Source organism: Ctenocephalides felis, unplaced genomic scaffold, assembly GCF_003426905.1.
Source record: "Ctenocephalides felis isolate EL2017-DRISC unplaced genomic scaffold, ASM342690v1 CF-g0.4_SCAFFOLD_01886, whole genome shotgun sequence".
NCBI lineage: Eukaryota > Metazoa > Arthropoda > Insecta > Siphonaptera > Pulicidae > Ctenocephalides > Ctenocephalides felis.
Genome location: NW_020538040.1, coordinates 66,311,878 through 66,338,701, shown reverse-complemented (window position 1 = coordinate 66,338,701; position 26,824 = coordinate 66,311,878). Strand labels below are relative to the sequence as shown.

Genomic DNA, 26,824 nt, shown 5'->3' with positions numbered 1-26,824 from the left:
TCGTTGAACAAAATTTGCTTGTTTGGTTGAGATGCTTCGATCTATTTGTTGCTTTTGACATACGGAAACGCAAAATTTGTTTTGCTTCAGATCAGTGGATAGTGGGTGTTTCACAATATCATAACAAATCGGTAAATACTTGCGCGGCATTTTCATCAGGAGTACCTCAAGGAAGTATTCTTGGACCATTGCTATTCTCTATCTTTATTTCAGATTTACCTACAGCACCAAGTACCAATTTACTAACATTCGCAGACGACACTGTTATATACACATCCGCTAAGTCCGACAGAACTATCATAATCAGACTTCAAGAACACCTGAATGCAATAATGGATTACGCCAATAGATGGTAAATTCGACTAAATATTCACAAATCAGAAGCAATTTTATTTACTAAAGAAAAAAATCACCTGTTCCTCAATCCTACATACACATAAACGGCAATAATATCTTATGGAGAGACAAAGTTAAGTATCTGGGCTTAGTAATAGATAGAAAACTGAATTTCAACGACCATATCAAATGCAAATTAATCATGCTAATAGATTATTATATTTATTGTACCTCTTACTAAAATTTAGCAACAATATTGATCTGAAGAATAAGAGAAGACTTTATCTAGCAATGGTAAGATCAACTTTAACCTATGGAGCCCCTACGTGGTGTATGACCAATAAACAAAACATAAATAAATTACAAATTATACAAAATAAAGCATTAAAAATGATACTCGGAATAAAGAGAAACCCTATCACTTATCATTATGTATCCAATCACTATCTTCGCAACCGACTGAATATACCATTTATATATGAAATTATAAAAAAGTAAGCAAGGAAATTTTTTGAAAAATGCAAACATAGTAATAACCCAACTATTACGGATATTGGATCTATAACTCAAGGTATGTTTTAGTACAACAATTACAACCTACCGACAGTCATTCATAATAAATAACACTATAAGACACCTCCAAAAATCAACAGTGTAATATGGTTTTTTGTGATTTTTTTCCATTATATCTTTAATTTATTTAATTTATACAATCAATAATGTTTCAAATGATATATATCAATGAATTGTATTACTATCAGATGATAGATATACAAAATCTTATATACTCACTTTTTCTTTTATGTAATATAATATGGAACAAATAAATCTTTTCAAACAAACAAGCAAACTTTCGCGGCAAGTTTATTACCAACATTATCTATGAATTATACAGAACTTCATTTGCATTCGGATTAACACTACCGTAGATAAACGTATAGCAAGATACAACAGATTCATAGGTTCACTCCCTGTTCAGACACGCGCCGTGAGATGGCATCTAGTTAGTTTCGCCGATTAGCTTAGCTTAAATTTTTTAGAGTTACCAAAAACTGCAACAAATTTTATCCACATTTTCAAAAACAAATCCCGAACCGATTTTGAAAACAAAACACTGTTCGCAAGACATCAGTCGCAAATCGTGCTGATTAGTTTGCGGTAAAGATTGCCAGTGTTGTTTCTTCATATTCATTGTTAATTTTTTACCATTTTAATAAATCTACAGTGTCTATATCTAAATAATCTAATTCATAGAGTGCATGGGTTTGATGAATATGATACGCCTACGAAAAGTAGGCGTATGTGCAGTATGTGCAGTTGTTAAATTATACAAATTTATTAAGACTTGGAATAATTGTGTAAATAAGCTTGCACCGAATATTCGGTTACTATTCCGAATTCGGCATATTCGGCACCTTTTTTAATATTCGGCCGAATACCGAATAGTTAAAATCAAAGGCGCCGCCGCCGCTCAGCGACAGCATCGTTGGTGTTTTATCTTTTATGCGATAAAATGCTCGCGATGGATCTGTCTCTGGGTATGAAGAAATGATTTCGTATATATAATAATTTAAACTTTATCGACTTTTGACATTATCAATGAAGACGTGAAGAACTTTTTTCTGAATGTTTACAAGATACTTTATTGTTACATGTTTATATTATTTAATATGAATCATTCAATGGTTACACACAAGTGTTGTATCAATACAATAAATTCATTCAGCATTTCCAAATAAAAAAATATTGTTGGTTCTTTATCGAAATATACTGATAGTAATTACATTACGAGCTTAGGCGCCAAAAACCTGCCGAATATTTGGTATTCGGTCTTTATTCGGTATACGTGTTAGATGCGCGTTTATTATTCTTTCAATGTTTAACATTTATTATTTAGGTATTTGCCAAAAATAACATGTTTGGCAAATTTCGCACAAATTTGAATAATTTGCAATAGCTTCTCACATTACCACCAACTTGGTATACTTACAAACCGCTCGTAAATTAATATATTGATTTTGTATTGATTGAGTCAATTTAACTCAAGGCAAAATGCCACTTACAGCAATTCTGAATTTTCATATATATTTTATCGTGATAAAAATTTTAAAACTATTTTTATTACAGCAACCGTTTTGATTAATTTAAAACGCGGTATGGATTTATTAATATATTGAAAATTTCCATACTACGGTTGGTTAAATTACTAAAGCTTATGTTTCTAAATAAATGTTTTGCGAATAAAGTTTTCCTCTACTAATAAATATGCAATTAATTTAGTTTAGACAGTAAAATTGTGCTAATTATATTGTATAAGAAATTATAACTAAAAACTTTAATCTTGATATCTTTCTTTTGTATTCCATCTATATGAAAAACATTTGGTTTCTATGGATATGTTTTGACATTTGCGTTCTCATGTCTTTTTGTTCCTTGTCGTTACCTAAAATATTTGTTAAAAATATTTTCAATGTATTAATAATAATAAAAGAATATATTCATAATTTGTATCTGCTTACAACTATCAGAATTATAGTCAAAAATTTTATCTATTAATAAAAACATTACTTGGTTAAAGTGCTGTCATGTTCTTTAGCGAAATATAAAATTAATATACCTGCAAGTATAATACCAAAGATATATTTTATCTTATAATTACATTATTTTCACTTCAGGAAAATGTAAGGAAAGTAAGTGCTTTTCTATATACCTGTGTATACAAATTGTAATAGAATCAAATATCACTTAGAAATAATAACTTTTAATTTAAAAAGAACAAATCTTACATTATATCATTGTGCAAAAATGTAGATGTAAATAAAATATTTTCTTTTTTTTAAACACATTATACTAATTTAAACCTATATACACTAAAAATTTCTATGAATTTAGTTCTTAATAATAAATTTCGTGAACATAAAAAATAATATACAGATAATTAATAATATACAAAATAATTTTTTGATCCCACATTTGAATATTTGTCAAATCGTGTAATATGACAATCTATCAAACATCTTACTTTCTTTATTTTAGTGGCATTTAAGTTCTAGATTAATGAATAATAAAAATTAAACAAATTACAATAATTTCGGTTCATCTCACTTATAACTGCTATCACAAATCCCTGCTTTTTTGCAGTAACTCATAAAAATTTGCTTCATTAATTATAAGTTTTATCCAATATCTTTTGCATTATTTGATTTTCAGTAGCGTTTTGATTTTCAACATCTTTCATATCTGTTTTTATTTTTTTATACCATTTTCAATAAACAAAAAGCAAATAAGATATCAATAACATGTTTGCATAAATTCCAAGTCTTCACCATGAATCTTAATATGACCAAATAATCCAATTTTGTTCAAAATCTCAAACAGATCAGAGTAATAAAATACATGTGTTTTACGTTTTATAAAAATATCATACACATTAAGTATTGATTACTTCATAATTGATATCCATGCAATTGCATTTATTGCAACTTTAAAGAATTTGTAATTCGAACACTTTCAAAGATATAAAATATTGAAACTCAAATAGAAAGTTCAACTTAAAATCAAATAAACTAATCACAAACACATTATTGTTGTTCATTGGGCTGAAATATTTTATTTAAAGGCATCATACAGCCTCCAAACACAGAATACAGCTGCAATTGTTGTAACAGTTGAATGTAAGATAACACGGCGTTTAATACTCTTTCTGACAAGAATTGTAGGATTATTTGATTGCAGAGTATTCAATATAGGTAGTTTTGCTAATTCTTCTGTATGTTTTTCTACTTGATAATAGCAACAGGGATCAAATTGCCAAGATACAGTATATAAAGTTGTACAGAACCAAGATATTGCTGCCAAGGGCGTTATCACAAGGGGTCTATTAGGCCATAATATACCTATAATAACATAATGCATGACTCAACAAAAAGCTACAATTAAAATTTAACTGCCAATTATATTATCCAACCAACTACAAGTATTGTTGTATGTATATGTTTATTTTTGAAACGCTGCATTATTCAAACCTCTTTAATTTAATTTTTAATAACTAAGCATTAAGTTTGTCATAATTTTTTCAAAATATTCTTTTTCAATTCACATTTTGGAATATTAAATTGATAGAAAACAAACCAGTATAACTATGGCATGATATTTCAACAACAAGATCATAATTTAAGTCAAACATAAACAATTAACTATAATAATAAATTCCAAAATTATTATAAACTTAAAAGATTGGTAATGGTGATAATAATGAATGTTTAAATTATTATTGCTTGAAATATATGCTAATTGTCTCTTTAAAATTATGATTAAAAATGATTTTACATTAGAAACTCAGAAAACCAGCCACATAATAAAATAAATTACCAAATAAAATGAATTAAAATAAAATATTCAATTTTATATACATAAGAATTTGATCAAAATCAGCAATTATTGAAGTAAATACCACATTGTCATGTTATAATAATTAAAAAAAATTATATATGTATATAATAGAATAAATAAATGCATACCAAATCCAATAACTCCTAGTCCAGATAAAACAGCAGTTTTATGAAGACAATTTCCAACAGAAATCCAGCGACCAGTTTCATCACCAAGACGTGTTGGTTCTATAACTATCATATAATAGCCTATGTCCAATGCTCTTTCCAATTCCAATTCAAAAACTTCGTAGGCATTTTCGCTGTCATACACTTCTCGAATTACAGCAATATGTGGAGTATTAGGGGCTCTAAAAATAATCAATGCTTGTAGATATAAAAAATAAGCAAGTACAATAAAAGAAGATCTTGGATTTATTTTTAACACTAAATTCACAATCACATCCACAACCTTGCATACAATGAATTTTAGTGTGATCAATAAATAAATAATATGCATATATATGTGTGTGTGTATGTTGCATATTTATAAAATGCAAACAAAGAAAAAATATTATTTGAATGAAAAGGATTTAAAAATACATATCCAAAAAATAAACAATAACAAATTCATTAAATTATAATATATATATATATATATATATATATATATATATATATATATATATATATGTAATGGTTTGATAAAATGATAAATCAAAACAATCAATTCATTGTTCAAAATGAATTTAGCATTTTGCCCCCAGAATAAAATTTGAGTTTATCAAAACAACCGAAAAATGTAGTTATCGCTAACTTTAACACAATGACAACAAGAATTTTTCGCATTAACTTTCACATTTAGTTTGTAAATACATGCAAGCAAACTCACTGAGTATTGTCATCGCCCGACATTTTCTATACACAATACTATTATACCCAGTTTCTTACTCCACTGTTAATATCACAACAATGGATAAGAAATAACACTACCAAACTGATTCGATATTAAATGGACTATTTATCAGACGATAAATAAATTTACAATCGTTATAACTCGCAATTCATTATTATGTGTTGTATAATAAGAAATGGTTCAGTTATGAACTACTATTTTAGCCTCCATATGGTAGATGTCGCCATTAACAGAGTTAGTGAAGCAATGAACCACATTACGGTTAATCAGATTCCAATAGGATTCAATTCTAATAAGAACATTCCAATATACATATCACAGAACATAAACGCGTAGGCTATATTCGTATACCAATCAGGGTGCATGGCTAGCATGCAATGCACCGCACGCAGGCGGCCAAATCAGAGAATAAACAAATTAAGAGGTGGCCAAAACTGGCCGCAATAAAAAGCCATCGTTTTAAGACCCAACTGAATTACAAGGCGGCCAAAATGAAAAGACCGTTGTATTAGGAGACCAAAGCCGGTGAATTTATTCACGATCGTATTGAAAGTCCGCTGAATTGAAAGACGGCCATAGTAAAAATCAGCTAAAGGCGGGCCGTATTGGAGATTTTCAAATTTTACCTTTGTAATGGCTTTTGAATTTCCAAAATCGATTCACGAATTTTGGCTAAAATTTGACACTTTTTTGATAATTCTAAAGAAACTGATCGGCCGATCGTGAGGCAAAATTAACCAGCACGAGTGCTTATCGAATTTCATCGATTTTTCAAATCAGATTGCGCATTTTTAAGAAAATGTCGACTGAAGATAAAAATATGACTCACGTAAAAAAGCACTGCTTATTTGCTCAAACTTTGATTATATTTTAAAAATTAAAACTACTTAACGTAGGGTCGAAATATTTATATAGTTACCTATATTTGAGACTATGATCTCTACTGCCAAAAAGGTTTCATAAATATCAACATAAATGAATATTTAACAATAAAAACGAAGAAACGATCTGGACGATCTCTCAAAACTAATCAGCACAATTCCCAAATGATATCTTTCGATGCAGAATTTTGGCTAAAATGTGTACGAAAAATTTTACACTACTCTTTTGATTAGAAACGGCTAGGTTGATCGTTGCACAAAACTCACAGATGCTAGCCCACACAGCACATGGTTGACATAGGGTCAACCTATGGTCGTCACAATGGGCTGTAGGGTTAACCTATGGTCAACCCACTGGTACCATATATGAACATAGGTGAACCCATGGCGGCACATATGTCAGAGCCCTGGTTTGACCCATGGTCAACCCGCCGGGTTCAATACGGGTATGCTATGGGGCTGGAATGGTATCGCGATGGGTCAAAATGGCGGTATATAGTGCAACAATTGTTGCATACTTTCCGTGCGTATTTGTATTAAATATAAATAATCCATATAGTTATAAAAATCAAATGAGCTAAAACTGCAACTCCATAAGTAATATATTTATTAAAAATAATTTCATTTACATTACTAGAAAATAACTAAATTAAACTAACTTAACTAAATTTTTGGTGATTATTATCCTAAAACCTATTATTTTCTATGTATAGTATTATTATTATTTATATAATTTAAACTAATTATTCACATTGGGTTCACCATCTTCTAAAGCACTGAAAATAACAAAATTTGAATTATAGTTTTACAGGTTTATTTTATCAAATAAAAAATGTTAGTTGACATTTTCGAAATATGTGGAATATATTTCAACTTACGGAAAAATGCAAATAAATCTGTCATGGGCATGACGGTATATGTATATTTAGCAGTATATATAATTGATTTGTCCACTTTTATCCATTGGGTAACATCATATTTAGCGATATCTCTGCTATTCTCACATCTGTCAATAGCTGCTCCACATCTAGCAGTTCTGCCTCTGTCCGAACAGGAAATTTATTATAAACTGCCAGTGTATAATCAGGCAAATCATCCTTCATATCACACTGGCATCACTGCTTATTAAGCCTATATTCATTAAAACCTGGTGCCGTAATGAATCAGCCTTTTTATTAATATTGAATGTAAAATCTGAACAATATACAACCTTATACTGAGGTTTACCACAATATTCTATCAAATGTCCTTCGAAATGCATAGACATCTCACAAGCTCTAGGCATGGCTACAGGCCTTACATGTTTTCCCATAAAAAGTTCTTTTACCTCAAAGTATCTTTCATAACTTTGCTGCAATGGTTTCTCTGACTTCCGTATGTATTTTTTCAAGACCTGCATGTAATTCTCAAATTTAAAGGCACTAAATGAATCAAGTGTACCAAAACTTCTGGTGTCATTAGCTAAGTGTAAAATGTTATATATATTATGACTTACATAATGATCTCCATATAAAACCTTAAATCTTTCAACAAAATGATGAAGTAGTTGCTGAGCATAATCTAAAAGATCATTTAATAACGTGTTGCTACATAAAATTTTAATAGCAATATGTAAAGTAAGAAAATTTTTATAAAAGTCATTTGAAATATGACATGAGATTTCAAAACTACTGGACCACTATACAATAATAATTGTCTAAATTCTGTAGCTTTCCATGGTCTCATATATTTCAATGATCGAGGCTTCCTAGCAAAGTCCTTGGATATATAAATCTTTAAGCTGCATAAAAAATTGGAAAAGTCATTAGTTTTAGCACATGGCAAACGAATTGGAAGCTCACCTTCAGTCCACAAAAGCATCAATCTCTTAACTGCTCCTAAACAAATCAAATTCATATAGTCAAGTGGTACATTAGTAACTAAACAAATGTACGGTATTTCAAGCAATCTCGTATAGCCATTGTGGTAGTCTTCATCTTCTAAGCTTCGAAAGTGTTCAGCTGTTCTTGCAGGTGATTGCATTTTTGGAAAGCAAATTCTGCGATTAATATTTGAACCACGAGCAAGACATTTCGAGCAACAGAAGCAGCCTGTGTGTCCCTTTTCTGCAATATAAATGATTTGGCGGGAGTATCACAAACAAAATATTTGATGCGTACCTTATATTGTTTCCCATTGTGATCAAAACCCTCAGTGCTTAATAGACCAAGCTGACATGTTCGAAGAATTCGAGAGAGGCAAACCATCTACATTAATTTCTAATTCAATGATAGAAGATATCAATTTCAACCTATCAATAGAATCTTTCAATCCAGTTAATAAACCAAAATGAATATATTCACCTGGACTTACAACTTTTGATACAGCAGTTCTTTTTGTTTTCAGAAGTGTTCTACTATCTGCTGGTAAATCACTGAAACAATCATGAAGTTTTAGCCCTTCAAGTAGTGCGAATACAGCATTATGAGGTATCTGACAATTCACAACCCAGTCTGCTAAAAATTGTCTTGCATCAAAAACTTCAGTTATATCTTCATTGGAACTATCCTCGCTATATGAAAGAGAAATATAATCATTTGTTTCAACATCACCCTGTAACTCTGCCTGGCAAGAAGACGGTCCTTCAAAGTCATCTCCAATAGAAGCATTAGTCGCAGTTTCAATATTATCTATTGTAAAAGCACTAGTACTAGGCAATCCTTTACGCATTCAGAGTTCTGCAAAACACTTTCCGAACGTAATTTCTGCACTTCCCAAAAAAGTCTTCTATAAAAATGTCTATCTGACACAGTCGCAATGTGTTTGCGAATTTTTTTATCAGACATATATATTTATAGAATTTTTTTTGACAAATTACAGAGTCAAACGACAAACAAATTACGAATATATTATATTCTAATATTGTTTAGAATTTTAGTAGCATAAGTATACGTATACAGTACTCAGGTTATATTTGTTCATCGTGTTTATCTATGACAGTCATGAGAACAGACAAAGAAATACAAATGCCGAACAACATAAGTGCCGCCATCTGTGCGCTAGTTGTGCAAACGCCGCGCACGCGTATGCGCATGCGCGGTATATTTGAATACATTTTTCATTTGCCCATAACAACTCGGTGAGTAATGGGTCAGAGTAGGTCGACCATTGTTTGACCCGGCGCGTAACGTATGGGTCTAAGCCCACTGCGTCATAAATTGGCCCATAATGGGCTTATAATAACCCGGTAGGCTGTAAATGGTACCAAACAGGTCGACCATTGTTTGACCCGTGCTGTATGGGAGACGTTATCGAATTATATCAAATGTTTTAAATTTTTGAAATCGATTTCACTGCTTTTGGGAAAACGTTGGCGAAAAGTCAAGTCATTTTTTGTTCAATTCTCAAATAATTTAGAATTACGAAAAACGTCGAGAAAACAAAATTTACAAGTCGAAAATTTTCGTGGAAATATATTTGATATTTTCTATCATGTTATTTTGAAGTGCGGCTATATATATGCTCGCACGCAGGCGGCCATATACCCGGACACAGCCCTGATACCAATAAATTTGTACCTCAATCCACTCCGAAAATAAAGGTGGTCTATAAAATGATGTAGGCATCCTCTCACTCCAGAATTAAGATTTTTCATAAAAAGTTTGATTCGTTTCTTCCATAAGGAGCAATAAATCCGACTTTTATAAAATGTCTGGCAGACCATTTTTATTGACGTTTTAATTAAATTGATTAGATATTTCACAAAATCTAAATTTTTTTTTTAGACAGTCTTTTTTTTAATCATTTCCGTATCGAAATATGTATAGCGCTCTGAATATTTTTAAATGTTTAAAATATAGTTAAATGTTTTCAAATAAATTATTAAAATATTGTAACTTTCATTATTCGTATTTTATAGACAAAATATAAGAGCTTATACAACAACGTTTATATATGTTTACAAAAAAAAAACTAAATAAACAAAATTTAATCAATCGGAGTTAAAAAGAAGGATCCTATCTCATATTTATAACAATCATATACACTGCATTGCAAAGTTAAAATTATTTATTTAAAGTATATATGTGAGCTTTCGAATTTGAGATAAAATTGAAATAAAATCCGAATCATTGTCGAAATGAAAAAAAAAATTTTTTTGTTTTGATATTTTGAAATGAACAATTTTTTTTTGCTTTGCCCAAAAAGAGTTGTCTCGTCAACTCAAGCCAGAGGTTTTTTGAATCAATCAAATCATCAGATGCTTCGTGATCTCAAAAACTGCAAGTTTTTGCACATTTAGACCTGCCTTGGCCAAAAACTAATCACCACTTCTTCCTGTCATTACGAATTGAATGTCTTAAATCATTTAAATCGGATGCTCCGTTCTCTCAAAAACTCAATTTCTATTTTCTACACTCTTTGCTACTAGACGGCTAGACTTGTCTTTGCCAAAAACTAATCAGCACGTCTCCCCATCGTTAGGAATTTAATCATTCAAATCTGTTTATCCGCGCTCACGAAAACATAGGCAAAGACTTGTATCCATACATACGCACACACACATACATACATACATTTTTTCTAAGGTGTGCCGAAATGACCTTCCAAATACAATCAAAATACCTTTGAAACATAAAGATATGCAAAAAGGTCATTTTCAATTTTTGGACAATTGCAATAACTTACCCTATGGAAAGTTTATAAACTAGGTGTAAGAGTGGCATTTTGTTTTTGCATCTACACATGTGTAAATAATAACTTAATCCATATATTAATTTATAAGTATACTGAGTTGCTGTATAGCTTATAATGTGAAAAGCTATTGCAGAATATTCAATTTTATACAGATTTTCCGAACATGTTAGTTATTTACGACAAATGTTTTAAATATTACACATTATATTAAAGACGAGCACGCGCCTAATACTTTATCAAAATTTTTATTAATTTTTATAAACACTTGTTGTAGTTTTTGAACTTTTAAGTTAGGTTTTAATCAAACCCAGGAACTATATTGCCATACAGAGTTTCACTAAACCCGCCAGAATTATTTTTGCTAAAAACTAATCAGCACGATTTCCAAATGATATCTTTCGAATAGTTTTTGATGAACAAAAACAGTTCAGAATTTTTGGATAAAACTTTTGGCTATATATTCATATTTATCAAATTATATTATACCGATGTTTTGATACAGAATTTAAATTTACGTTCATGATGAAACAAACCATAGCCTCAAAACACCTGTAATATTAGTTTTTTTTTTTATTATAGTTTGTCTTAGTAACGAGCTCACATAGTTCAATTAGCATGTTTTACCGCATGCTCCACCTGATAAAAAGCTTTAAAACATCTATAGAGCACGAGCATTTTTTGAAATAATAGTTATACATCTCTAGTATATAATATGGCAAAGAAATGATATTGAAACAAAATTTCAAACAATAAGTACTGTGAGTCTATTTCATATTTAAAAAAAAAAATCTTTGACACAGTAATATGTAACACATGTTGAACAATGTAACGAAAATTATAATTTATTGCAAGAAGTCTTTCACTTCATCTAACTCTCTTTCACGAGCCTGCTGGTGGGCCCATCGGTCTTCAGCAAGTCTTGGATTCACTCCCCACTTCTGGTGATGCAATCTTTCTGTGCAGATTAGACATTTTTTACCATCTCGGGGAAAAGGAGGAGATGCCAAATATCTTGTTAAACACTCCTAAAAAATGTTTCATAAAATTAATACTCATGATGCAATACACAAACAATATAGTTTAGATATAAAATATATAGTTTTCGCCAAACCATCAACAATGATCTCAACTTTTCAATCATGTTAAAAAAAAAATTATGTTATTATTTGAATGTCAAAGTTAAATGTATTATATATAATTAAATCAGCCCAAAATTCTCAAACAAAATACAAACCTGGTGATATAAATGATTGCATAAAGCTCTCTCGACATGCTTAGGGTTTTTATCACATTTTATAGCATCCTAAAAATGTATATATAACAATTGAATTTTGTTTTCAGCATTTCTTAACATAGTAATTTACAAACCATTGGATTATCAGGTAAACATTGTTCTTTACACACTGGACATTTCTCATGCTGAAATCTGATGACAGTTTCTATCATGAATTTTACTGAAGGCTCTAAACTGGGTTTAATTTGAAAAGGTTGAGGTGCACTCTGCTTCTTTGTTTTTATTTTTCTCAATGGAGGCTCAACACATTGCCTAGCAATCTCAGTAAATTGCCCAACTAAGTACAAATTGAAAACTTCAGGAAAATTTGCTGTATATTCTTCAAGCCTAAAAATGTATATTTTACACATATTAAAATGAATATATAGAGATACATATATTCTGTATAGATATATTACGCATACTTGACACATTTATTTGGATATTCTCGGGGTATAAAGATTCTCATTTTCACTTCATAATTTCCACTGAATATATCCACATGAATGCAGCAGGATTTCTGTTTTAATTTTAATGTACCATTTGATTTGATTATATTCTTGAGTTTATTTACTTCATCATAACAGCAACATAAAGGATATTCCAAAAAATATGTGCGAATGAATTTGATAGTTTTCATCACCTACAAATATATATATATATATATATATACTCGTATATATATATATATATATATATATATATATATATATATTAGGGTGGTCCTTAAAATGTTAATTTTTGAATTTCGTTGCTCCCAGGTACTCAAATGGTTCCAAATTGAGAAAAAACAATTCTCTGAAAGTTTTAGCTCTTAATATTAACGTTTAGATAGAGCGCAATTCAATCAAAGTTTGTATGGGAAGAGCATGGGAAAAATTTTGAAAATTAAAAAAAAATGTTTTAGGTATAACTTAATGACAAATAAATGCGTTTTATTCATTCATTTGTTCGCTAAATTACATCTAAAGAACATTTTTAAAATTTTTGAAAAATTTTCCATGCTATTTCCATACAAAACTTTGATTGAATTGCGCTCTATCTAAACGTTAATATTAAGAGCTAAAACTTTCAGAGAATTGTTTTTTATCAATTTGGAACCATTTGAGCCCCTGGGAGCAAGGAAATTCGAAAATGACCATTTTAAGGACCACCCTAATATATATATATATATATATATATATATATATATATATATATATATGCATATTCACTCAAACTTTTCCTGTTTGAATAAATCTTATACATAAACAAACATAAGTTAAAAAAAGACAATACCAACCAATTCATTTATTCAGTACATGTAATAAAAAGTTTATTTAAAAAAGGGTAGAAATTGATACATTGACTCGAGAAAGTAAAGAATATAATAGATATAAATTATTATCTAATAAAATATATATCAAAAGTTATTAAAAAGGAATTAATTATGACGACGGTTAAAATATATTTTTAAATTATTCTAAAATGAAATATAACTAGGTTCTTTTGTATCACTAAAGCATGTAAAACAATATTCAATATTTTGAGTCAACTTTTCTATTATTTCATTGCTGTACTTTTGTCACTACTTGCATAATCAACAGTTAACAATAGATGTTTCATATTGTCATATTAATAATATAAATATATAATGTAGTTTATATATAAAATAAACCTGTGGATGTCCAATATCGTTTTTTAAATTTTTCTCACATAGTGTAGTAAGTCCTTTAAGAAAGTCATTCGACAACGTTTTGGATTTTAATTCCAATAAAAGATAATTCTCTGGATAGTTACTCGGAAACTGTATGCACAAAATAATTGTATTAAATGATGTCGTGCTAATTTCTACACGAACCTGGAATTAAAAGCACAAATTTATTATGTGTGTACATTTATATACTTGCATATGAACATACACAAACGTAACCTACCCACATACACTATTACTACTACACACACATACTATATATATATATATATATATATATATATATATATATATTTATATATGTTTAATTTGAGTTTAATATTCGGGCGTAACATCAATAAAAATAGTATGAGTTTTTTTTTTAAATTTATTTATTTAAAATCCATACGTTTCGGCTAGCATCTTAGCCATCATTCAGTGGTAATCAAGTTAACTATAAAAATTGAAACTAAATAAATTATATGAAAGGAAATTTCATGGAAAAACAATAATAATAATAATAGTAATAAAACACTTACAATTTTCTATCCTAATATAGCATATGAAACCATTATTAATCCATGGTATGAGTATGTGCACATTGATAAGATATATATTTTTTAACACAAACATCACAAATAGTAAAACACACTAATAATCATGATAACTTAACAAGTTGTCGAAACTATGTATTTACTCTTCGGAGTTTAGGATAGAAATGTCACATTTTTCTCAAAGCAGTTTTTAGCATGTGTTGATATTTTTTTGAAAAATTTAAAAGGCGATGGAATTTTGTTATTTTTTAAGGAATTTTGACACGCTATTAAGAAACCACGTGTTCGTTTCGTTCAGGGCCGTATTGTCAAAGCGTTTGTTTATGACTTTGTCGTTATGTAATTGTAAAAACAACCCCTCAGCGAATCTTCTTTTAATTGTATTCTCTTCAAAATGTAAAATTTTAGGGTTAAAAAAATCGATATTATGATTTAAATTTTTAATATGCTCAGTTAACATTGTTTTAAATTGCTTGGGATTTTTTGAATTATTTTTGTGTTGATTAAGGCGTTTACTCAGGTTTTGGCTAGTTTCTCCAATATAAAAGAGTTCGCAATTAGAGCAATTAATTTGATATACCAAATTCCTGAGGCGGTCAAAATTGAACTTAGATTTCATTTGTGTAAAATTGAACTAAGGGTTGCATCACAATTACATACCAACAGAATGCCACACTGTTGAAATAGTTTTTTCCACGAGAAATATAAATCTTTTACGTACGGTAGGCAAATGACACCAGTATATGATTCTAAGTCTAAGCGGTTTTTATGGTCTGTGAGGTCTTTTTGTTTGTTAAAAATGTAACTGCGTCTGTTATTTATGACCGAGTTGATTATGTTCGTAGGATATGAGTTGTTTTTCAGTGTGTTTATAACCAGGTCAATGTTCGTGTCCCAGAAGTTTTTGTCAGATAGTAATATGGCGTGGTCTGTTAAATTTATTATTGTCGCTATTTTCATTTTAAGAGGGTGGTATGAGTGGTAATAAACACACTGAAAAACAGCTCATATCCTACGTACATAATCAACTCGGTCATAAATAACAGACGCAGTTACATTTTTAACAAACAAAAAGACCTCACAGACCATAAAAACCGCTTAGACTTAGAATCATACATGGTCTGTTCAAAAAGTACCCGGAATTACTAATAATTAAATTTCGCGGGTCTGGAGTGTCTGATTGTCAAAATTTATTGTGTTGGTATACATGCCCCTAAAGTATGATGAAATTTTCAGCTATATTCACTGTTTACTTTGTCTGTGGTAGTCGCTAAGGTTCGACGTGTTTTTCTGAGCTCGGCGATTTTTACAATGGAAGAATTGAAAAAGTCAAAGAATTTGTATTAAATTTTGCGTAAAAAATGAAATAAAGTGTTGCAAAGTGCAAAAATTCACCAGATATGGCTCCGTGTGACTTTTTCCTATTCCCAAAGTTGAAGAGACCCATGAAAGGACGGCGGTTTTCCTCGATTGAAGAAAATCGCCGAGAGTGCTCAAGGACATATCAAAAAGTGAATATCAAGGGTGCTTCGAAAATTGGAAAAAACGCTGGCATAAGTGTATTATATCTGGGGGGGACTACTTTGAAGGGGACCACATTAATGTAGACGAATAAATAAATATTTTTTTGAAAAAACGAAAATTACGAAAACTTTTTGAACAGACCTCGTATACTGGTGTCATTTGCCTACCGTACGTAAAAGATTTATATTTCTCGTGGAAAAAACTATTTCAACAGTGTGGCATTCTGTTGGTATGTAATTGTGATGCAACCCTTAGTTCAATTTTTACACAAATGAAATCTAAGTTCAATTTTGACCGCCTCAGGAATTTGGTATATCAAATTAATTGCTCTAATTGCGAACTCTTTTATATTGGAGAAATTAGCCAAAACCTGAGTAAACGCCTTAATCAACACAAAAATAATTCAAAAAATCCCAAGCAATTTAAAACAATGTTAACTGAGCATATTAAAAATTTAAATCATAATATCGATTTTTTTAACCCTAAAATTTTACATTTTGAAGAGAATACAATTAAAAGAAGATTCGCTGAGGGGTTGTTTTTACAATTACATAACGACAAAGTCATAAACAAACGCTTTGACAATACGGCCCTGAACGAAACGAACACGTGGTTTCTTAATAGCGTGTCAAAATTCCTTAAAAAATAACAAAATCCCATCGCCTTTTAAATTTTTCAAAAAAATATCAACACATGCTAAAAACTGCTTTGAGAAAAATGTGACATTTCTATCCTAAACTCCGAAGAGTAAATACATAGTTTCGACAACTTGTTAAGTTATCATGATTATTAGTGTGTTTTACCATTTGTGATGTTTGTGTTAAAAAATATATATCTTATCAATGTGCACATACTCATACCATGGATTAATAATGGTTTCATATGCTATATTAGGATACAAAATTGTAAGTGTTTTATTACTTATATTATTATTATTGTTTTTCCATGAATTTTCCTTTCATATAATTTATTTAGTTTAAATTTTTATAGTTAACTTGATTACCACTGAATGATGGCTAAGATGCTAGCCGAAACGTATGGATTTTAAATAAATAAATTTAAAAAAAAAAACTCATACTATTTTTATTGATGTTACGCCCGAATATTAAACTCAAATTAAACATATATATCAACATCAAATTCAAGACTATTCAAAAAAAAAAAAAAAAAAAATATATATATATATATATATATATATATATATATATATATGGATTCGTCGTGGCGAAGATCGGTAACGCGTTATTTTTGTTAATCAAGACTTTAATGTCTTATTTACAAAATTGATAACGGTGTAAAATGGCAATGGGAAACCTCTCACACTATTCTTCCCTGAATCGAGTTGGAGTTTAACTCAGCTCACGGACCTGCCCTAGGGCAGCACTACCCATTATTATTATTATTATTATATATATATATATATATATATATATGTATGTTTTTCTACCGAAAAATTTATCCATTCTTGGTATATGTTTAATTACGACATTTCGAAATTATATACGTTCCATTATTAACTTCCCGTATGGTAAGTTATAGTAATCGCAAAAAAATCGAAAATGAAAATTTTTAATATATCTTTACATTTCAAAGGTTTCTGAATATTTTGGCATACCTTATTGTTAGAAAAATGGATGTATGTGTGTGTGTGCGGATACAAATTTTCGTCGACGATTTCGGGAACACCGATCAACTGATTCAAATAATTCAAAAAGCATTCAATTCGTACTGATAAGGAGACGTGCTGATTAGTTTTTGACGAAGGCAGGTCCAAAGATACGGGGCAAAAAGTGCCAAAAACGGTAACACAGTTTTTGAGAGAACGGAGCGTCCGATTTTAAAAATTCAAAAAACATTTTACTTGTATTGACAAGATGAATAACTGACTAAATTTTTGGGAAGCCAGGTCTAGCGGTTATGGACTCTCAATATTTTTTTTTTAATGTAATTTGACGGTAAAAATGTTCACTAAACATTAGCACATTTTTCATCATTTTGAAAAAAATATCTAAATTTCGGAAAATTTGAAAAACATTGAAATTAAAAAAAAACAATTTCTTACAAAAATTTATTTTTTCTCGAAATTTTCAAAAAAATCGGACATTTCCAAAAGTTTCCAAATTTTTTCGAGAATTTGAAAACAATTTTTTTTCAATTTAAAATCAAAGAAATCAAATTTAAAAAAAAAAATTTAAAAAATCTTGTAAGCATACACATAAGTTGTTCGTAGAATACGCTCGTCGCCCAATAAGCACATATAAATTTACAGTATGTATTTATAATAAATAATCTCTTTGAAATTATTTAAAACAATTATTGAGTATTCTCATTCCTCGAATTTTTAATTACGGTACGGAAAGTTCCAGCAATTTGCCTTAAGGCACGATGCCATGCGCCCCACTAGTTTGGTTTTTCTATCAAATACAATTATTCATAAATTAACAATAATGATGATGATTATTATTGAATATTAAAAGAAAAAATAAAAAAATGGTACCAAATAGAAGTAGTCAAAATTAGTACCAAATGAAGTAAAGTCAAAACTGCTTTTTACAAGTGCTTTGACAAAAAATGAGTAATATGGATTGGAAAATAATTTTCGCAGATTTTTGAAAAATCTGATGAACCCATATTACAATATTATTATAATGCGAAAAGTAAATTTTGATTTTCAAATAAAGTATTACTAAAATTAATTTTTTATAAGTTTCAATGCTAATATTTGATCTCTGATAGCGGTAAATATATGGTGATTATACGTGACAATTTAATTTCTTTGAACGAGAAAATGAAAAGGATGCGAGTAAAACATTTACATTACATATTGTCTAGGGTGTACTACTTCAAAAAAAAAAAAAAAAAAAAACACCAAGACCGTTAGGCCATGTCATTTTTGAAATGGCATCAAATGCAACATGAAACCATTTTATATGTATTTCATATGAAACAAAACGAACTTTGTCTATAGGCTAAGACAGTTTTTAGAAATATTATGATAAAATCAACTAGATCATTGATAAATTAAATAACCTCGCATTCGATTCACCCAAAGATTAGTAACCCAAATAACATTAATATTGGTCGACCCATATAATAATCAGATGTAGCCAATGTTGGCCACATTTGATAATATTGCAATATTTAATCTCAATTTATTTCTACAGGGAGAACTGGCTACTCAATGCACGGAGCCAATTTACGAAAATCTAATGCCTTACTTCATTTAAATACTTATATAAATCGCATTTTAGTAAAATCGCCACAATGTTGAATAATCCAGATACAAATTTATTTCGTCCACCGATGTCGATTGAAGAATTACAGGCAATGCTCGTTCCAAATCCTTTCCAAATTCCACTCATGATCGATTTCTAATAGTCTATCATTCTTAAATGCTGGAAAGATCTAGGACCAATACACCATAATTTATAATATATAATTGTTATATATTAATAATTAAATTGCGGCATGTTGATTGAAATTTCCTGTAAATATGTATATGTGAAAATTGCTCTTGGAAAGCTACTATTGTTTGTGCCCAACAAATGCAATTTTGAATCCATCAGCGCTCTGACTAAAGTTTGTAGTAAGGTAAATACAGCATTCATAGTCATAGTTGTATCATTTGGAATAATGACTACTTGTTGCACATTTGCATCTATAAAATAAATTTGCTCTCCATTCTCTAAACGCTCTGCTAAATGAACCACAGCTGAATTCCATTCCATGTATTGAACTGTCAGATTCGCTACTATATGTATATATATATATATATATATATATATATATATATATATATATATATATATATATGGAGTATGTAAATTTGGTAAGGATATATATTTCAACCCTTTCCACTCGCGAATTCCGATATTTATATGAATTTTGCCGCCAGAGCGGCGGCATCTGAGTAGAGAGGGTTAATGAGTTATATCGCTTCGGACAGTAGCGCCAAGTAAAAAAATTAAAGCAATTATAAATTAAACTTTATTTATCCATACGTTTCGGTCTACGCCGAGACCGTCATTCAATGGAATAAACTAGAAAGATTTACAATTATTAAATATATATATATATATATATATATATATTTATATATATATATATATATATATATATAAAAATTATATGGTTTACAAATAAATAATTGGAAATAATTATTACTCATGAATACACTACAGTATTACACAATTGTACATTCAGGTTATCAATAATTCGAACATTTAAAATATTGAGAGGATAAGTTAAAACTACATTTATAAACAGAGTTATTGCAGTAGTGACTACATAAATGTAGTTCTAACTTATCATCTCAAATTATAGTTTTAGATGTGCGAATTATTGATCGCCTGGAATTACAATTGTGTAATAGTGTGCAATAATTAATAATTATTTCTATATTATTATTCTATAAGTATTTATATGTAGGTTCTATAATCTTATATATATATATATATATATATATATTATTTAATTTGGAACTTTCTCGTTTGTTCCACTGGATGACAGTATCGACGTACAGTAGGCCCTCGCTTTACACGGCACTCTGGGTACACGGTTCCCATACTACACGGAGCTAAAAATCCGACATCCCTCCGACTACACGGACTTCTTATTACGCGGTATTTGGTCAACAGCCCATAAGTCCGTTGTGCAAAAGGGTATTGATGTAAATTTTGTTATCGACTTTTATCTTTTAGACATGCCTGATTGTATAATAGCCGCCTAAGAACACGTTTGAGCTGACTACTGCGTCGCGCCAATTTTTGAATAAGGTGTCAATGTCCTACATGTCATTTCGTCCGTATTTCTCCTACTTCAAGTTGTATTTCTTGGTCTCCATACAACGCGATAAAAATGGTGCGATTTGTACCAACTCTGAGTCTCTCATAACACGGTTCCCATACTGCACTATGTAAGGTTCCATAGAACGCACTACGAATTAGCCTGAATTGTATGTTAAATACGAGTTTCTTATAGCACGGTTCCTATACTGCACGGTACGCACTTGCCGCGTAAAGCAAGGGTTTACTGTACACCGAAACGTATGGATAAATAAAGTTTTATTTATAATTGCTTCTTTTTTACTTGGTGCTAAATGCTAATACCTGAATCAATATAACTCATTAATATATATATATATATATATATACATATATATATATATATATATATATATATATATAGTCAGGCAGTCAATACATTATACCTTTAACAAGACTTTTGAATTTTTTGCAGAATTTAGACTAATACCACAAAAAAATGATATTTACACATTTTTTTTAACCATTTTACCCTAGTAATGAATAATAAGATGTTTATAATTCTTTCGCCTATTTCTTGTAAGCCATTCAGGCGTTTTGTCTCCACATATTTCGTAGTTGGAATGTTTCATCCAGAAACCTCCATGATGGTCAGTCACAGAGAAACCATTAAGTCCACAACAATATCATATACATACATAGGTATGTATGAGACGTTTGTAGTATTCCATGTTCCTTTTCTCCGCTGGACAATCTGCTATGAAAAAAATTGCTTATGTTATATAAGATCGAACTTTGAAATACTTTGCAAAATCTAACAACACGCTAATAACTATAATTTTTGTTTTTATTATTTTTCGTGCAAAATTGCATATCGACAGATGGTAAGATTTTTTATTTCTTTCGTCAATTAAAACTGATAGTCTTAAAGGACAAAATATTGAAATCAAATAATAGAAGCTATAATTTTACTTTTATAGAAAAATAATAATATAAATAGAAAAAAAGGTATGACAATCAGCTTCACCAAGCTGATTCATTTCGGAAACACTCGTTTGTTCACTATTGCAGAACGAGAAAGATCATATCTTTTTGGATCTTCTCGTTGAGTAGATTTGTGTGAAATTAAAACTCGTTATTGTATGATATTTAGTGACTTCTGGTCTTGATGTATTCTGTAATTCCTTGATCTTCAATTGGATTTGTTTAATAATATTAACCTAGATATTTAAACTATTATCTAGGAACATATCTACAATTGTATGAAATTAAAGCAACGTCGTCGAAGCAAATGCAAATATTTCGTTTGACAAGGTGATAGTATTGGCCGTGATGCCCTGCGGCTGAAACCTGAACGCTTGACATTGACTTGCGCCATGCCAAATTTTAAGTTCAAAGTTGTGAAAATTCAAAATAAGTTGCAAAAATTGACGTTTCTTGAACAAAATCCTCAGAGGCAAATATTATCATTAAACTGACTGACATGTGATTGCTCATCATATATTAATTATTAATATAATCATGATCATGTCATGTATTAATAATTAATACAAGACATTATTCAGTTGCATTAATAAATTATGCAGTGAATATAGTATATTTCATCAGATCTTCTAGATGTCTTTCCAGCATCATCGATAGCATCGACAAAAGATACATAATATTTATGATACGATATTTATTTTGCATCGTTATCGGCATTCTAATCCAATCAACTTCCAATTATTCTTGGTGCAAAATTGCGCCATGCTCACTAACTAGTTATTCAGTAATGTGTTGGTGGAGTTGTTCTTTGATGCTTTCGGCTTCCATATTTCGCATACTTGTAAATAAACCTATTAAACTATGACAATTTCAACAATATTTTCGATATAAGTAAAAAAATATTTAAAACGGAAATTAAGTAAATCAGGAAATAACTAATCGCACAAACTGTTAAACAATTGAAGAAAATAAAATATATTTAACACTTAGATAGTAAAACGTTACTACTAAAATCGATGCATATGCAACATTAACTGTGGAAGAAGATTTAAAAAGCTTAAGGGGTTAGGGGTACTTGAAATTTTTGAAAAATCGATTTTTTTGTTTTTGCAATTTCTTTAAGTGTAATAACTTGAAAATATTCTCTGAAAATATCAAGTTGATAAGATGAATACTTTTTAAGTTATTGGACTCTTACCAGCGCGCTGACGCAAGTGGAGAACTCGATACTTATACTAAAGATTATTCTCCGTTGCCTCCTGATGTTTTAAAAGCTTTTAAACCGATTTACCACGATCTCAGCAATGATAATTCACTTTCAAGATGTGTAGTTCAAGATTGAATGCATAATTAGAAAAAAATTGAGATGTACAACCAACTAGTGTGAAAAATATGCCCAAACACCGTAAATACTAGTTCTACTATCGTACAAATTGCTGCATACATATACACAATCATTATTATTGATTATGGATACCCTAGGACCTAATTCCCATTGGTATGCTGAAAAATTGGATGCCGCACGTGTGAAAGTGGTAGATCAGCGCGCCAACGTGAACACTCGGGAGGCCAGAATGCTTCGCAGGCAACAGTAAATGGAAATTTTGGAAACTACCACAATAACTGATGAACTATTGATATGGCCCAGAAATACTTGGTTTAAGTAATTCAATAATCCGTATTTCTGTACGTAAATCGAATGTGAAACTTTAAACGCGTTTTTCTCAAAACTATGTTTTTTGAACTGGTGACAATTGTAACTCAAAAACCGCTTACATTAGATTTTAATGAAATTTATACAGTTTTTAAAATACATAATAAACTCGGGCCTGATCAAAAGATTTTTATTTTTTTTATAAATTTAATTTTTTTAAGACCAATTAACTGTTGATTTTTTCTCAGAAATCTAGATTTTTTTCTGATGCCGTTATTTTGTTAATTTTTGCAAAAAAAGAAAAGCTTCGATCAGGCCCAGGATTATCTATTTATAAAACTATTGTTTTTTATGCGATTGATTTAAGATGAATCTCTAAGGAGTTATGACTATCATCGTCATGACCGTTTCTTAAAACTGTATCAACAAAAACAGCTATAACTTTGAAAATAATTTTTCTTTTCTAAAATTTTTGTTACTTGAAGTCAAAATAATGCCGTATTACTATTTTTGCAAAAAAACATCGTTTAATGACAAAAGAAAATACTGAAAATACTCATTTTTTCGTTAACCCCTTAAGAGTCTCTTTTTTGAACGATCCTAGCGCGCTCACATGACAGCACCCATCAAAATACCAAACGTTTTTGGTCGTAACAAGAAGATTTTTAGAAATTTTTATGAAATTTTTATAAAACTGACCTTCGCAACGAAAATCTTAAATTATTATACGCCTGTAAATAGTGGTTCAATTATATAAAAAAAAACTAATTAATATTCAGTAAGATAGGTTGCGGGACCTACGCAGGTGTATATAGAGTTCTTAGCGTAAGATGGCGATCCTGCGCTAAGGCGTTGCGCCAGAAATCGTTATGCTCAAATGTGGGTTCAAATCATAGGTTTGTATTGAAGAAGAATAGAAGTGGTTCAAATCCCATCAGTGATCATGTCTCAGATTTTATTTTCTATATTTGTGTAATTACACATTATAAAATCATTATGAATATTTTCATCCGAAATAAACCAAAATAAAGAAATAATTCAGATAATTGTTGGATATAATCGTAGTTATCATTATCTGAATTTGAACAAACATAAAAACGAAATCCTAGGATAATATAATTGCATTTATATTAAAATAAGAAAATTACTGTATTAATCTGTACTACTTTGGTAGGGCTATTTTGAATTCAAAATATGTGTTGATTCGTTATTTCAATTGAAAATAAACATCAGTTCAATCGAACAAGATAGTTGATACAATATAAATGATATCCATAGATGAACAAAGAAGAATTTAATGAAGAATGCTGTCTTTATAAGAATAGCATATGTTTTGAGTCTTGGTTTGACTTATCTTCAGTGTTACATAAAAAATAAAATAGCAAAATATAAATAATAACATATTTGTAAAACAATTATGATGATGAATGTTATATAATGACTTGACCAAAAATAATAGTCTCGTCATTATAGTAAGTTCACCTCGGAATTCGAGATACCAAGCTGTAAGTCTGTAAATACTTGTATATTGACACCTTAAAATTGTCTCAAAACCTACATATGGTATTACCCTACCCTACCGTATGTAGTTTTGAGACAACTTTAGGGTATTAATATACAAGTATTTACAGACTTACAGTTGGTTATCTCGAATTCCGAGATTCTTACCTAATTTAAGCTTAAATGACTGAGCTATAAAGACATAATATATATTCTAATAAAGACACTCTTCTTCATTAAATTGTTTTTGTTATTAGATGGATGATTCGTTATTTCAATTGAAAATAAACATCAGTTCAATCGAACAAGATAGTTGATACAATATAAATGATATCCATAGATGAACAAAGAAGAATTTAATGAAGAATGCTGTCTTTATAAGAATAGCATATGTTTGAGTCTTGGTTTGACTTATCTTCAGTGTTACATAAAAAATAAAATAGCAAAATATAAATAATAACATATTTGTAAAACAATTATGATGATGAATGTTATATAATGACTTGACCAAAAATAATAGTCTCGTCATTATAGTAAGTTCACCTCGGAATTCGAGATACCAAGCTGTAAGTCTGTAAATACTTGTATATTGACACCTTAAAATTGTCTCAAAACCTACATATGGTATTACCCTACCCTAACGTATGTAGTTTTGAGACAACTTTAGGGTATTAATATACAAGTATTTACAGACTTACAGCTGGCTATCTCGAATTCCGAGATTCTTACCTAATTTAAGCTTAAATGACTGAGCTATAAAGACATAATATATATTCTAATAAAGACACTCTTCTTCATTAAATTGTTTTTGTTATTAGATGGATGCTCCTAAACATTTTGTTGTATATATAGTTAGTATGCCTATGCATATATATATATTATATATATATATATATATATATATATATGTATATATATATATATATATATATATATCACATTCTTCACTATCACAGTCCTAATACTTACCATTTCTCCGACACAAGTAATAAGCTTTGTATTATCCAAAGTTTTCTCACATAGTTGTCGAACTGTTTTAAGTTCATCGTCTAATGCAGCCATACTTCGTTTTCTCTGTATAATGTGTTATATAATTATACAGCAACAAATGCAGCTGTTTAGAAATTTTTAGTGAATATGAGTATGATATATTCTTTAGAACATGTAAGCTAATTAGATTATGTCAATCACTTTTATGAATAGGAATCAAATCCATAAAAAATCACTACCAACCAAAGCTGAATATTCGGTTCACACCGCCAATTTGGCAGCTTAGGGAAATTTGGTGTCCCAATAGTAAACAAGTGCCCCAGCCAACAAACAAGAGTATTTAGAAATCACATCCAATTGCAGTGTACGTACTATTTGATGATATTAGCATTAAATTTAAGAAACTTTAACGAGTTTCTTGTTAAAAAGGACGTCAATTAGAAATATTAAACAATCTAAGAACCAAACGTATATAATGATTGAATTTTGAGTGTTGCCGGAATAATAATAGGTACCACACATTTTAAACTTCAATTTAGCATTTTCATTTTACAACGTAATTATAATTTTATAATGACGAATAATAATTTTTTTATATAGTTGAATTAACTTGAATTTTGAAATATTTTACCTTGAATTTTGTACATGACAAAATAGTTGACAATTGACAATTGACATTTAGTCATTAAGTGTTGCCAGCGCTTACTGTTATCGTTATCGTTGCGCGCCGTGC

The 26,824-nt window shown here is 29.6% G+C and overlaps 2 protein-coding genes across 5 annotated transcripts; both read right to left on the bottom strand.

Moving 5' to 3' along the window:
* Positions 1-3,931: 3,931 nt before the first annotated feature.
* Positions 3,932-5,762, bottom strand: LOC113378097 (transmembrane protein 11 homolog, mitochondrial-like). Its single transcript, XM_026618615.1, has 3 exons — positions 5,599-5,762; positions 4,857-5,077; positions 3,932-4,232 (listed from the first exon to the last, which is right to left on the bottom strand). The coding sequence occupies exons 1-3, from the start codon at positions 5,619-5,621 to the stop codon at positions 3,946-3,948; spliced, it is 531 nt and encodes a 176-aa protein (XP_026474400.1). The 5' UTR covers positions 5,622-5,762; the 3' UTR covers positions 3,932-3,945.
* A 6,212-nt stretch (positions 5,763-11,974) lies between these two features.
* On the bottom strand, positions 11,975-26,787 carry LOC113377745. 4 transcript variants are annotated; one of them, XM_026618155.1, is made up of 7 exons: positions 26,723-26,787; positions 26,071-26,215; positions 14,108-14,290; positions 12,876-13,093; positions 12,546-12,798; positions 12,412-12,480; positions 11,975-12,202 (listed from the first exon to the last, which is right to left on the bottom strand). In XM_026618155.1, exons 2-7 carry the CDS (start codon positions 26,161-26,163, stop codon positions 12,020-12,022), a joined length of 999 nt encoding a protein of 332 aa, XP_026473940.1. In that variant the 5' UTR covers positions 26,164-26,215; positions 26,723-26,787; the 3' UTR covers positions 11,975-12,019. The 4 variants fall into 4 exon arrangements, with proteins under 4 accessions (XP_026473940.1, XP_026473939.1, XP_026473941.1 ...); XM_026618154.1 differs by lacking the exon at positions 26,723-26,787 and adding an exon at positions 26,335-26,663; XM_026618156.1 differs by lacking the exon at positions 26,723-26,787 and adding an exon at positions 26,335-26,663 and having other exon boundaries at positions 26,071-26,175.
* Positions 26,788-26,824: the final 37 nt, after the last annotated feature.